Genomic DNA, 15759 nt, shown 5'->3' with positions numbered 1-15759 from the left:
GAACAAGGCAGTGGGTTGCAGTCACAGATGCATGTTCCCTCTGCGCTCGAAGTAACGGAAGTGGGTTTCTCCTCAGATTTTCCGTCGCACTGATGTTTGGCAGACAAACTTTAACTGTGATGAAATTCATGACATCAGTCGCTGAGATGGCTGGTGGAGGGGCCATTATCATCTTTAAGCCCAACTTTTTTCAGTCTCAGTACCGACAGCTTTGCATATACTACCACAGGTACGGCACATTCCCGCTGTACCACACCAGATAAAATCAAGATCAACAAAGAAGCTTTGTGTGTATTTTAAGGCGACAACCAGTCAGTAAAGTTTTTTTTTCTTCTTTTTTTTTGACAAACTACTGCTGACGGTTAAAATCTCTGCAGCACAACAATACCTCCATCCAACTGCACTTAGTTGATGTTAATCTTAACAGTACATATTTACATATTATTAAATATATATTAAATTACAGCTGAGGCCATGTGACTACAGTCACTTTATAAGGCAATGGAAAAGTAGTATTTGTCCACGTTATTTTAAAATAAAAATACTTTTATAGTGATAGAAGATAAGGCCTGTACCTTTCAAACTTTTAATTCCATTTGTAGGGTTTCTTTTATCTCTTACATTTTTACTTGCTTGATCTTCATTTCCAAACATCTTTTCACCTAACTTTGTTTTTTTTTTTTGTCATGGCAAATTGACATATGTGCTCGAATATTTCTCCTTGGATGTGCTATAAATGGTAAATGGCTATACTTCCCACATCAAAGGATAAGTGCAATTGATCAGAACGTGGGTCTTATTTCTTACAGTTGCGGTCGATTGCTGAGATTTGGGAACATCGCTAAAAAGAAGTCGGACGGATCAAGAAACAAGAGCGGTCAGACAATCAGACAGGTTGGAAAACAAACTTATGTGGACGAGAAAACAATGGCGAACAGTAACAAGCAAGGCCCTCAAACTCGAGTGGGATGAAAAAAGGTGACGAATCCGAATCAAATCCCATGCAGTCTACGCGATTCAAGTTTACGAGTCTGAAAATGACTACCCAAAATGCTATTTGTGGACTTGACCTACCATGCATGCCGCAGTTGTGGGCGCACATTGTGGGTTCCACTGTGTAGTGAGGGATCACTAGCCACATTTCAGGTGAACTCACTTAACAGTTTGACTGCCAAATAAGGTGGTTTAGGTCATCTGGATACACCGTTGGCCTGTAAACCAACTAAAGCTACAAAAGTCAAACCAAAGCTATGACAAACTGGAATTACCCTTTGAATAGGATAGCACACTTAGTCCACCCCTTAAGCAAAACACACTACCTGATACCATTTCTAGGGCTGTTTTAGTTGACGATTCATTGTAATAATTGTGATTAACAATGTATTTTTCTGTTCATTTTATGCCACACAGCGGTGCTGTTGTGTTTGGCTTGGAAGTGGCCGCTCCTCAAAATGGTGAGGTTGCTCACAGAGGAGTGTTATTTAATCTTCAAATAGTTTGTTAACACCTCTCACTCTGCTGCGCAGTTTTATGCCACTGTTCTATAAGGTAAGCCTAATACCGTATTTTCTCAACTAAAAGCCTAGTCTCAAATAATGGCCCGGGGGTGTGGTCGCCACAAACAAATAAAAAGGCCCCTAATTAAAGGCCAGGGGGGAAAAAAACAAGGGTGAATGAACTCCTGGAAATTAGAAATAAAGCATGTCTCTAATATAAGCCTGCTTCAAATAAACCAAAGATACTTTAAATAGCTTGTTCTAAACCTGTGTGCAGGCCTACCTAATGTAACAAAAACGTGGTTCAGGACAGTTAATGTAGGAGGGATGCTGGAAGTTTGTTTGCCACAAACCAGCTGATGGAAACGCTCCTAATTTGCATTCTATTAATTGCAACATTAGCCAGGTTTCCATCCAGAATCTGCAGAAAATCTGCAAAAGGAAACGCGTTTCCGTCCACTGCCATAATGCCAATGTTAGAACTTGAGCGCAGCTGAGGGGCACTAATTCAGTACGGTGCCATTAAACCACTGCAGAGGAAGAGGAAGTGACAAGATGATGTCATTAAATGAGCGCCAGTCGTGATGGGCAATATGGCATTCATGGTTGTTCCATGCACTTGGCTTAAAATTCCCTTGACTGTGGAATGTAACAATTGTGCAAAATGATCGCAGTCGGCTCAAATAACCGCGATCAGGCGAGCATGTAATAATTGCGACAAGCCGAACCGTGTCAAGGGAACAGAGAACGACTTTTTTTTCAATGGTCTGCGGGACATTAGAAACCAGACAAATGAATTAAGCGCGAGCATGTGTTTGCGTTGTTTCTAAAGCGAGGGGAGGTCAGTGCTCTCCGCAGGACTGCTCTCTCTGCTTATTGCCGCCACGTCGACATTCATTAGCGTGCGGCTAATGTACCTGCCAACCCTTACCTGCTATTCCTAACTGCAGTGCAGCGCTTTGTCAGTCACTGTCAGCCTCTCCACTTCACATTCCCGCCAGCTCACCTGCTGCCTCTCAGTCAGGGTATTTTTCTCTCTCCCCCCCTCTAATTTCCCCTCTGATCTCTCATCATACGCTCGCCGTGATCCTCACTCATCGGCTTCCTCCTGCTGACTATCATAGACTAACACTTCTGTGGTGCTGCTTGATAAAGCTCTCCTGCCTCTCTTTACTAACCGCTCCCTGCTCCTGGTGGGCCTCCTCCTGCTGGGGTCCCTCTGTCACCACCTCCCTGCTGACTGGCCTCTCATTAGGCTTCCTGACGCGGCCCCAGTCCTCACCCAGCATGCTACCCGTGTCGCTCAGGTTACCCAGGTGCTCCACCGAGTCACACTTTTCCAGGTCAGAGGCGATGGTCTGCAGGCTGATGACTGACATGCAGTCCGAGCCGGCCTGCTCCGCCTCCAGCCGCTCCCTCTGGCCCCAGCCACTCTCCCTGTGCCTCTCCACCCACAGCCTGGTTTTCTCGCCGTCCGCCCAGTCGCTCTCTATCCCGCCAACTCCCACAGAGCTGCCGATGTGAGTCCCGATGGTGGCTCTGACCTCAGCCTCCGCACCCACAGGGGAGCTCCGCCCCCCGCAGATCGCAGGAGGCCCCCTGCTGGCCCTGATTCGCCCCCTCTGTGCATGTATCTGCTCGCTGATCTGCTCCAGGTTCCGCAGAGCCACAGAGTAACGAGTTTTTACTTTCGCCACCTGCTCCTCCAGCTGTACTACTTTCGCCTTGTGTTCCTGAAAAACAGTTAACAGCAAGTTAGCAAGGCTCACGCCGACAAATTCAAACTTCTCCAGACACTTGAAATATAATCGAGTAGCTTTTTAAGTTGATCATTGTTCATTTAAACATTTACCTATCTCCCTAACCAGCAGAACAGCAGCAATAAAAATGATAGCTCTACCCAAAAATCCAGGGGCCAGTTGTTCAAAAAAATGTACTGTGGATCAGGTAATCCACCTTACTTTTGTACCGGTTTGTCAAAGGAAATTGGATTGGGATCACCCTGATCCAAAATCCAACTTTTCAGGGTCAGCAGATCCGGATTACGAGTGTTCTGAATGGTAACAACAGGTAACAGCCACCAGGGGGCCTCAGGGGACTGACTACAATACCACCATGCTTTTCAGTTTTTAATACCTTTGAAACTGCCAGACTTTTCAGCTAACCCTATAATAAGTAAAAGTTAGCTCAAACATATGCACCACACATACACATTTTTAACACAAACTGACGAAGCTGAATGTCCACTGACCAGATGTGGGACGAGGGATCCAATTGTTCAAAAGTACTTTTGACTGCTCCATCTCTGACAAAGTTTTATTGTAAATAATTTACAGCGGTAAATGATCATTAGATTGAATGAACTTTTACTTTATCACAGTAATAGTTCAACAAATCAAGAGCAAAACGTAAATAATTGCATTTAAACTACATGATTTAAGTGTATTTTTGATCAAGTTTTGATCCTGAAATCCATCCTGTTTTTTGTTTTTTTTTGGATCAAAGAGTATAAAGTTTCGAACAACACAAACGAAGGGTTTTATCCAGATTAAAAACAGGAGTGGATCACGTGATCCGATCCGATTTTCAGAATCTGAGATTTCCTTTCGAACAACCCATCCAATCCGATAGCAGTAATCCGATCGGATTACTTTTGAACTACTGGCCCCCAGGAGATCCACCGATATTCAATATATACAGAGTATAAGAGTAAGTTACTGCATAAAATGACAGAGGCATTGTTCCATTCCCCAGCATTCAGCTTGACTTAAAAACCATCATCAGGAGAATCTCTCAACCTCTAAAGTTCCAATGTAAGAAACTGAAGGTTGAATGCTTGGACGAGGAGTTTGCCATGCCTGCAAGGTAATATCACATCCATTACAACACACTGCATTCTGCATACTCTACATTAACAATGCTGAAACTAGCCACAGGTAAAGTACATCAGCGAAAAATGCTGCTAAATCATGTGGAGTGTGCCTGCTCAGAAAAGTAAAATCATCAGCTTGTGTGTATTTTATATATTGTAAAAACAAAACAAAATCACTGCTGGTACACACCTCCAGAATGTGATTGAATTGAGCCTTGAGTTCAAAGTAAGGTTTGGATTTGACGATGACCTTCTTCAGGGCTTTCTGGAGGGTCTGGACTCGAGCCTCTGCGTCCTGACAGAGCTGTGTGACTCGCTGGTGCTCCCGCTCACTGCGCAGGCGCTCCTCCTCTGCCTCGTTCACCTGGCCAGCACAGGGAATACGACTGAGGGTCAGGAACGCAGCGCAATCACACAAACCACACGCCACCATCTGCCTACACCCCACCATGTCTCTGATATTTAAGCGGATGCACGTTAAACAGGCCTTTTCCCCCCAGCAGGAAACATTTTGACTTGTCATCGTAGGAAAAAAAGAGGTTACTAACTAATAACATTAATGCGTTCCATTCGAGCGTCCCAGTAAGCCGTGACAGTTTGACAGTGAGCCAGCGTGAACAATACCAGGACCCTGAAACTGAAGCAGCAAAGTGGAGTGGAGCTCTGTCATCATTCATTTTATTTACGTATCTCGCCGACTGAAACAAAATAAACATGAATTTATGCATGTGCTACTAGGTATATTTATAATAAATACATACAATGTATACATATCCGTGTTGCTTCGTCAAGATACATGCCATTCCTGCTGACAGTGGCTCTCAACCTGAGGGTTCTGACCCCCATCTGGGGTTGCCAAAAGCTCCATGAAGCCCTCTTGATTTTAAGGGTGTAAGAATTTTTATATATATATAAATAAAAAGATATGATATACATGCATTCATTCACATAATTCATTTCTGTGAAGAAGACGACTAAATCTAAGGGTTATTTTATTAGTTTATATCTTTCTGTATTCATTGAAGTGAAAGAATATCATATCCTGCAGTTAAGTGCTCTGTGCTGTTATTGGTTTTTTTTATGCGGTGAATATAATGAAATACACAAAGACATTTCAAAAGAAGAAGGCAACCTTTTTGTAATTGTATGTGGGTGGTGGGCGGTGGGGGTTGTCAGCGTATATGCAGTAGTAAAATAGGGGTCCCTTAAGAAAAACCACTGACCTAGAGTGACAGGAACACTGGTTTCTGGAAAAGATGCTTTGCTGTTCCTCCATTGTATTGGGGTAGAGGCAGAAATCTCAGATACACACAGAGACACATATGTCCAAACACATAAAACCAAAAACTATCTTCATGGATATTTACCACAAGAGGCAAGTGATAAAATGTGTGGGGTTTTTTTGGTGCGTTACTATTGGTATGTTAACGGAACCACAGAAAAAAGGCAGAACGCAAACCGCAAGGGCACGGTGTACAGCATGCACATACTAGAGTTCTTTTTGTGGTTCATCTTCAAAAAAGCATTTTGGGTTCAATAATTTACAAGACGAATGTTAAGTTTATTTTATGAGTGCTTCACACGCCAGCACCCAGAGCACCAAACTCCAACACTTAACACACGAGCCGTCCAACCAGCAAACACAGCACCACTTTACAAAACTTCCAGCCAACTCTGAGGAAGAAAATCATATTTATTATATATTTAATTTATATTATATATTAATTTATATGCAGGAAATATGCAGGTTAGAGGGTTTTTTTCTTAAGGCCAATGTTTAAGTGCCAATTGTTACAGTAAGAAGTATGCCTAATGAGCCACCATTTAAAGATTTTAAACAACAAACGTATGTTCTGCGTTCCCTTATTTACCACCTGTACCAAACCAGACTGAACTGTGGCCTCAAAACCAAGGTACATGAATTTTGCGTACTGTTGCATCCCTCATCTTCGCTTTACTTTGCCTGTTTGAATTCCATAATATTCCAGAAATTTCAAACATGACTGGGAGGCTTGACTGCAGAACCGGCTGAACTCTGCAGGCACCTTTTCCCAGTCAGCATCACTCATTAAAACTGCAACAGCACAATGACCTTTAGAGTGTAATGCTGATAGGACTTTCCCTGTGGCTACAATGGAATACTGGATATTCATTCAAGGAGCTGATTGTCCTGGTGAGTGACTCGACTGAGAATCTCCTCAAGCCACTGTGAACATCATCACTTTCTAATGTCGCCAATACTCCAATCTTCCAACATTCCAATCCAGTGGTCAGTTATGCACAGTGGACACAGTGAAATGGTGGCTTGGGAAGGGGATCCGAGTCAAAATAAGTAAAGTCAACCTTGGTTTAAGTGCATGTTAATGCATTAGTACATTGAGATGGTGAGTAGTGGTCCCCTGAGGGGGCAGTCTGCACCAGACTTATTTCAGGCCCACTTTTCAGTCGTCCATCTGACATCTGGCTCATAACTGCAACCCAAAGCATCATATATACTTCAACTTCATTTTAACCTCATTTTCTTTATTTTCTCATGGTTCAGTCCTAGGTTTGTTATTATTCCCCGTTCATATACTATCTCTAGGTCAAATCTTTCTCTTTGTAGTTTCCATTTCTATGCAGACGAATCCAAGGACTATTTTTTCAATTCTAACACAATGGTACTGAGCAAACTAAAATCCTGCCTTACATACATGGGCTATCACAAAACTGACACCATTGTTTCCTTGCAGGTAACCATGGTTAACAGAGGAAGAACAATGATTTCAAGCACCACCTTCCTTTTAAAGCTTCCAGTCTGTTATTCTAACTCAATCAGCATGACAGAGTGATCTCCAGCCTTGTCCTTGTCAACACTCTCACCTGTGTTAACGAGAGAATCACTGACATGATGTCAGCTGGTCCTTTTGTGGCAGGGCTGAAATGCAGTGGAAATGTTTTTTGTGGGATTAAGTTCATTTTCATGGCAAAGAGGGACTTTGCAGTTAATTGCAATTCATCTGATTAATATTTGTGTCATTCTCAAAACTTTTGGCCATGGCTGTACATTGTTGAACTGATTAATTAAAGATTATCATAGATGTATTGGCTAAACAGGTACACATGTACTTGATTACTATGTAAAGATGGATTCTTATAGAGTATAGCTACACAAAATGTGCTGCTTTTGTTTTCTCCTGGCATTTTTAGATGTGAAGCCTGAGATGGAGGAAAGCCTGACGGTGCTAGTTATTGTATACTCATTGCGTCGTCCCAGTCAACATACGTATGTGTGAAATCTGGAATCGCCCAATTCATTCATTAAATTATGGCTAAAAACCTATTTTGAGATCAGAACGACCATTGACCCTTTGAGTCAAAGGTGTCACCTATTCAGTGTCCGACCAACTGTGAAATATGGTCACAAGCTCCCCTTCTGTTCCTGAGTTATGGTGTTGAATAATGGCCAAAAAACAAAACATTGTGGTATCACTGTGAAATTGACCTTTGACCTTTTGGGTAAAAGAAATGTCATCGTTGTGTCCCATTAAACATTAGTGTGAAATTTTCCTGAGTTCCTGAGATGTCGGGTTCACAAGAATGGGGAGGACATGACGTCACAGTGACCTTGACCTTTGACCACCAAATTGTTCTCAGTTCATCCTTGAGTCCAAGTGGACGTTTGTGCCAAATTTGAAGACATTCCCTCAAGGCATTCCAGAGATATGGCATTCCTTCAGGAATGGGACAGACGAATCACCCGAAAAACATCATGATTCCGTAATGCCGTGAAAGCTAACGCAAATTTTACATACAACTTCACAAGGAAGCCCAGCACGCCTCCACTCGCTGAGGAAGCACAGGACCTTTAACGTCAGCTAGGACATTTTGTCCCTGGTTTCCAGGACATTCATTGAATCTATACTAACCTTAAACATGTCATCCTAATACAACGCCATCACCACCAAACACAAATAAAACTCCTCTGCATAATTAATCAGCCCAGCAAAATAATCGGTTCACCCCAAACTCCCCTATCTGGACTGTATATGTGGTCAGTAATCAGGAACGCCGTGCCTTGTTAAAGGAACGTTACTGCACAGTTTCACAAAAATGTACCCTCCCCGTCTGGACAAACTTGGTGAACAGCAAAATATACTGTGGTGTAAAGTTGTGTTGTAGGGCTAAATGTTTAGAAAACTGCTTGATTACAAATGTCAGGATGATTTTGATTGATTCGACTTTCATTCTAATAAAACAGAACCCAGAAGTGCCGGTTTCACTTACACTAGCGTGCAATAGGAACTACGCTGCAACCGTCCCACCCTTAAGGTCTTAGCCTGTATCCCTTGTTAAAAGGTGTCCATTTCAACTGGGTTCATAAAATTCTCACACGCTGACCTCCTCTCTCAGAGAAACTGCCAAATCCCCCCGATTTTGAACCGTAGGAAATACACCAAAATTCCAGGGTCAGGGAGAGGCCTGGGAGCGTACCTTGGCGGTGGCATGGTTAAGCATCTCCTGCCAGGTTGGGTCCATTGTGTTCCTGTCGGCCAAGAGTCCCTGCTCTGCCACATACACCATCTCTCTGGCAGCAGTGTGCATGGACACGGCCCTCTCATACCTCAGGGCTGCCTTCTGGGTCTCCTGTTGGGCCTGGGGGAACAGAGAGCAGCAACTAAAAAAAAACCCCAAAAACATTCCATCCAATAACAAAATCTACTGCAACAATTAAAAGGGGGCACTCACGTAAAAGGCTGCGAGCAGAGTGGAGCTGGTCTTTTCAGTGACAGGCTTTCCACCCAGAGCTGCTACCGAAATTGTATATTTTGCTGACTTGAAAGAATATTTTCAAGACAACAAAATTTAGAAAAAATAAATTAAAATTCTAAAAGCACCATTTGGATTTACCATTTAAATCAAATCACTCACAGACGAGTGCTGATGCAGTTCAAGGCGCTTCAACAATCGCATTTCTCTATAGTTAAACTTAAACTAAAAAACGGATATTTCCATGTGAGACTGGTGCAACACCCTAAATTGTCCAACTGGGAACCCCCCCTTTCCGACGTCAGATTAAGGGGGTCTGTATCCAACCATTTCTGTAACTTTCTGAAACCATCAATCCGATATTCACATTGAGACATCTTGACTTTCGGCCTTTTCATCTTCAAATTAACCAATTAATCCATTAATTAATTCAACTTTTTTTATTTTATTTGTTAGAGAAAGATATTATTTTTGTACACATTTCTCCTTCCAAAAGTTACATAATCTCACTGAGGCTGTCAGTTATCATATTCACATATACTCCTTTTAAAGTAAAACCTCAACGTCACCGGGGGTTTATCCTGATTAAAAAACAAAGGCACTCCAGAGATGCAGCTCAGCGCGTTCTGTCAAAGGCCGGAGGAAGGTGCGTCTGTGTTAGTTTGGGAGAAAGCTGTTCAAGTCAAGGTTACTCCGATCACATGGGGAGCTCTGATCGACATCTCTGCTCTGAGAAAGCCGCAGGAAGGCCCGGCCAGATGGAGAAGGATAACATAAAAATGTAAGGTCGCTGCTGAAAGATTAATGACCGCGTCACTGTTTGTGATGATGTTTTTTTTTATCATATTGAGTCTTTACATAATAGGCTTGTCAAACATGTTGTGGTTTAAATGGTGAAAAACGCAAAGGCTGTCGAAATCTGCGTATGAGCACCATTGATGTGTTACCTACAACATTTTCCTCATTTTCTAATTTGCATTTTTATGACTACAAATGGCAGTGCTTAACCGTTCAGATTAATAATCTATTATTTGCTTTATTGCTTTCAATTAGACCTCTGCTCTTTCTCCGCGCAATTTTCATTAGTTCAATTACAGTTTCAAATGACTCCTCAGCATGTTGATTAAACATGACTGCCACTCATGCCCCATTCCTTCAAGGGTTAAAAGTTTTACGTAATCAATTAGGTTTCATTACAAACAAGTCATTCAATCTCAACTATGGCTACTGACATTATGGTAACTATAAGAGAACAAAGTCTCAATATGAGTGATATTTCATGATGCACACATAAAAACAAACAAACAAAAAAAGATGTTATAACCTGTAAATAAATAAAATAAAATAAATATCTATCTAATAAATACAACCCCACAATAAATGCCAAATACTCAACATATACAGTATATTTCCAACTCTGACTCCAAGAATTGCCACCTTAACGTGGTGGAGGGATTTGAGAGTCCCTGTGACCCTGGGAGCTGTGTTGTTGAGAGCAATGGCTCCTGGTAGGGTCTTCCAAGGCAAATTGGTCCCAGGGGAGGGTCCAGACTAAGCGCAATTCACAAATTCCTCAATGAATTTGGAACTGCATTACCTCGCCTGGAAAAGCGAAACCGGGGCACCCCCCTGGAACCAGACCTTGGGGGGGGGCACGTGTTAGAAAGCCTAACCAAGTAGTTCTGGTGCCTAAACCTAGTCAAACTGAGACCGTTTCACAAGATTAACCACTTATTAGAAAGCCTTTAGTCAGGTTTAGGAAAAGAGAAAACACTGTCCCACCCGGGACTCAAACCTGTGCTCGATCCGTTCAGCCATCCCTCTCAACCTACGTTTATGAGGGACTATCTATCTGCGGCCAGCCCTAAACCCCCGAGGCCAATGCTGAACACCCTGCCGCTGTCATGTCAACGGCCAACGCCCGATGCTGAACACTTGCGGCGTTATCACGCGTGGGTGACGTTCAAGCTGGGTGTAAATTGGCGAATGCAAATAGACACTCCGTAAAAAAAAATATTACAACTGGTAAAAGTGCTCTAAATGATAATAATCAATCTGCTAAAACTATTGGCAAATGTGTAGTCTCTGGACTGAAGTCATGTGCACTCTTTTTACTTTCTCTTTCAATTCAGGGTCCATATTCTTCTGGAGTCTGTGGTTTGAATCGTATTGTGTTATACTCAGTGGAGGATTAAAGTGGTCGTGGGCCCATAGAATACGCTTGTGTGTAATACACTTTGTGTCCCCTAAAAAAAGAAGTGAGGACTGAGTAATTAAGTGACATGTTTGGAGCAATATACTGCTGGAAATATGACACATACCATTATATGTTTGTTTGTTTTTCTCTTTGTTTTAACATCCAGTATGAGTACAATTGACAAACAGAGGCAAGGCAGGAGTTAGCAGCAGACAGACAGCCTGAAAGAAAACGCAAGTAGTGGTGTACACAAATGCATTGAAAAATCTCTGAATCTGAATCTGAGGACCAGTGTTATTTTAACTTCTGATTTTGATTTAGTCGTAGTCTTTTGAAAGTGTGTGTATGTTTAAGTCATTTTGAGTTTTGAATGTTTTGGTCTACTTTTAGTCAACAATCAAATTTCTCTCAGTGACATTTTAGCCACGTTTTTGTCATGCTTTTTAAATGTTTACATGGTTACAGGTTGCACTCTATCGTAAGGTTAATGGAAAAGGCTTTTGTTCACACACACACACACACACACACACACACACACACACACACACATAGTCCCCATGTCCCTCTTCTCTGCAGTACCATAACAGACTGACTCTCGTTGGCAAATCCAATTCTCATTTCCAAAGTCTGGCTGTTAACAGAATAACAGAACAGCCCCTCTGTCTCTGACTTTCCTGCTAACCTAGTCATCATAGTTTGTCATCATTTTCAAAAGGTTACTTTTCTTTGGTATTTATGCCTGTTAATTAAAATAACAGCCAAAATAACACTGCATTCCCCAACAGCATCTCCGAGACATTTCGAAATTTCGAGCCAAAACCAGTCCCCCTAAGCTGCAGCCTAGGTCAGCCTCAGCATTACTCCACAACAGGTCACGCTGACAGGTGTTTCTAATATTTTGTCCACTCATTTATATCAATGTGTATAGAGTTGTTGCAGGGATGACGTTTTTTTGTAGGCTAACCAGGGAGTTAGCATCGCCCTGGTTCCCTCAACTAAAAGCCAACGGGATTGTTCCGTGGGATTTTGGATCGTTGCAGAAAATAAGCTCTGTGGCAAAAACAAAAGTTTATGACTCTTACACGTTTTGTTCAGCGAGATAATCTTAATTAATGAACACCACTTTTGTGATTCATGAAGCGTAAATGGAATCGCCAGAAGTAAAAAGCTAACGTTAGGCTATAAAGGAACTACAGCACGGTCGCGTTACTCCAACATCACCACCGCTAAGCTTCACTTTTAAGAGACTATAGATAAGATATAGATATATAGACAGATAGATACAGAGTATAAACTAGTGAGTAGATGACTTTCCATGTTTCGGCATGAAGACATTTAATGTCCGCGACAACCTCTGTAGTCTCATTTAGCCACTTGTTAGCAGCCGCCTTTTTTGGGGTATCTGCTGACGTATTTTCTGTCACAGACCTGTCACGGAAACGTAACATTAGAACCTTCATGAAGGTAGGGCTATTTAGACTTTGCACTAGTTTACACCCACCACACCGCAAACTGAGTGTGTATCTCTCATCCTAATCCACGCACACACGCACTGAGGACTCGCGCGCAGCTACAACACGCACCTCTTTGGCAAGTCTGCGGGCTTCATAGTAGGGCCTCGCTTTCTCAATGCACGCGCCGAGCTGGGAGCCCTGCGCATTGAGCTTCCTGGCGGAATCAGTGAGGATCCTCCTGTAGCTGGACCTGGCATCCTGGAGGGAGCGAAACACACGACAAAACATGGCAAGTCACACTCAGTGAGCCCTGCCATGGCGGCACCGTGTGAAAGTTGCGGCTGTGATAACAGGGCTCCCAAAGTGAACAGTCCAGCCAGTCAGTGCACAAACATTCGGACTGCAAGCACAAACAACTTCCTCACATCCAGCTGCAGCTCCAGCTTGTTGATGTCGTCGCTGGCCTGGTTTAGGTGCTCCAGCTCATCCTGGAAACACAGAAGAAAGGCGGTCTATATTAAAAGCAGAATACGAACGGGAGAGGCTGGAAGGGTGCTGGAATTAAAGCAATGATCAAGTGGTTCGTTTGGGAGGGGGGAAGGCATTTGCAGCCCAGAGATGCAGGTTTGAGGTCTGCCCATCCCAGGTACCGGTCTGTGGAAGGAGCAGACTAGACCCATGTATATTTTTGTGTTTATTACAGCTTCGCTCAGTAAATAAATCGTAATATATAACTGGATGATTTGTGTAAAAAAAATAATAGCACAGGCTAGCGTTACATCTATGTGATTGCTTCAGTGGTTTTGTAACATGCCTGAATTCTTGGGTCCAGCTCCTCGTGTTTGCCGGCATCTTCTTCCTCTCCCGTCGCGACCTGCCTCTCGTCGTCCTCGCGCTGCGCTTTCGCCTCCTCCGCGGCGTCTTCGTCCGCCCCTCTTCGCTTCAACATCGCGGCGCTCTCCTCTCCGCCTTTCGCCTCTTCCCCCGGGGTCCCCTCCCGCAAGCCGGCCGGTTGAGGGCACCCCGCGGCGCTCGGAATTTCACGCGAGGTCCCTTGCTCCATTTGCGGCCTGTCGTTCGGCTGCCCTTTTTTTTTTTAACACGTTAGTCTCCCAGGACAACACGGTGTGGGCGTTTACGCTATTGGAAACATTGCTATTGTTGAACACGTAATGCTTCAAGTGTTAAAATGCCACGCTGTGCCTGCAATACAAGCAACACCGCCTGATGGCTAATGCTAGCCGCTACGTAGCCCGGCTTCTATAGTCATTTAGGCTGCTCTTGACAACAGCGGCACTCCGCAGTACTCTTGCTCGCTCAGGATGTGTCCTGGTATTTTGAAGTACGTATTTCTAATTTATCCAATAATAAATGTCGTCTGTGGCTGTGCTACATCAATAAAAAGTATTTGTTTCGCACAAATGGAGGGGACCCTGTTCATAATTAAAATCCAGTCCCCATTTAGTTTGAGATGCAAGGATTCTTCCCACTGTCCCTCAACTCTCTTTCCATATTGCTTTTTTTGTGTTAGTGTGGTAATATTTGGTGAAGGAGGAACTCGACCAGCAGACTGATTCGGGCGACGTTTCATATTTGTAAATATCTAAAAGAAAACTGGTTGTTATTAAGATTATATTTCTCTTTCAATTGGGTGAATGAAGCAAAAGTGCCGCAAATCCTCCTACTCTACCCTCTCAAAGGCGTCTTCAGTATTAAGGGATAAAAACACAGATATATACACACACAGTCAGCTCCACAAGTATTTAGACAGTAGTAGTGTTTACCTTTTTTGTTGTTGTTGTACTTTACGCTTTCTGTAAAAATTAAATTTTAGTTGTGAAAAGTAAGTCCAAACTTCTCAATTCAACATTGTTATTCATATAGAACACACAATGTATTTATTTAGAACATTTTATACACCACACACAATAAAACCCCTCCCTACCCCTCCTTGATGTGGCCGACATTTGAAAAAGGGCGGTTTTCTTCTTCTGTCATCCACCGCAGTAGTCTTCCTGGGGTCTACCAGGCCATTTCTTATTGCTCAGATCACCAGTGCGTTGACCAGTGACTGTACCAAACAGTCGATTTGGACAAACCTTATGTTTCTCTGACTGCTTGTTTCCCCATTTAACTGACATGGTCATCTCTTTGGTCCTCATCGTGACTGACGCCAGCAACAGATTCCAAATGAAAATGCCACACTTAGAATCACGAGTGTGCATGAACTACCAATGGAATAACACACACACACACCTGTCTTAGGAACAGCTGAGCAGCCAATTGTCCAATTACTTTGGGTCCCTAAAAAGGGTGGACTACAACTATAAGTGTCTGTAATTCCTCCAATTTGGATGTAAATACGTGGCAAATTAAAGCTGAAAATCTGGACTTACAGTACAAACTAATTGTTTGTAATTGTTGTCATTTCAAATTCCATCGTGGTGGTGTACAGAGCCAAAATAACAAAAATGGTGTCACTGTCAATACTTATGACGCTGACTGTATAAGATTTGAAACAACACAAAAACAAAAAAAAGCCTTCCTTTGACAAACCCAGTTGGATCTCGAGATGGCAGCTGCGTTTCATTAGTCGTTCAACATGCCCCCGTTGACTTGCCTTCGAGGGAATCCCTGCCACCATCGTGAATGTCGTTCCATTTGTCTGAAAAACTGACGTGAACTTGGGGAGATCGACCCTCAGAGGGGCGGAGGGATTATTTGCAGTCATGCATTTGGTGGAAGGAAACACATCCGTGGTTGAGTGGCAGTACGTAAAACTCTGGTTATTTATTTATTTATCTATCAGGGACAATGCACATTAATCACCATTTCAGTTTACACACCAATGTAAATGTGACGGGGTTAGCTAATGAGCTCATTTATGTCTGTATGAAAATTAAGGAAGGAATTGCTTTGCAGCGTCAATGTTTCTAATTTATCTTATAGGTCTGTGTAGGTGGCTTACATGTGTTTAGGTTCACTTGACAA

General features: G+C 42.8%; 1 protein-coding gene across 1 annotated transcript; it reads right to left on the bottom strand.

Moving 5' to 3' along the window:
• Nucleotides 1-2614: 2614 nt before the first annotated feature.
• sh3bp5lb (SH3-binding domain protein 5-like, b) lies at nucleotides 2615-13831 on the bottom strand. Its single transcript, XM_070922319.1, has 6 exons — nucleotides 13583-13831; nucleotides 13194-13256; nucleotides 12898-13026; nucleotides 8842-9003; nucleotides 4559-4732; nucleotides 2615-3229 (listed from the first exon to the last, which is right to left on the bottom strand). The coding sequence occupies exons 1-6, from the start codon at nucleotides 13829-13831 to the stop codon at nucleotides 2615-2617; spliced, it is 1392 nt and encodes a 463-aa protein (XP_070778420.1).
• Nucleotides 13832-15759: the final 1928 nt, after the last annotated feature.

This window comes from Enoplosus armatus, chromosome 16 (genome assembly GCF_043641665.1).
Source record: "Enoplosus armatus isolate fEnoArm2 chromosome 16, fEnoArm2.hap1, whole genome shotgun sequence".
NCBI lineage: Eukaryota > Metazoa > Chordata > Actinopteri > Centrarchiformes > Enoplosidae > Enoplosus > Enoplosus armatus.
The sequence above is the reverse complement of the archived record's forward strand: the minus strand, read 5'-3'. Positions and strand labels throughout refer to the sequence as shown.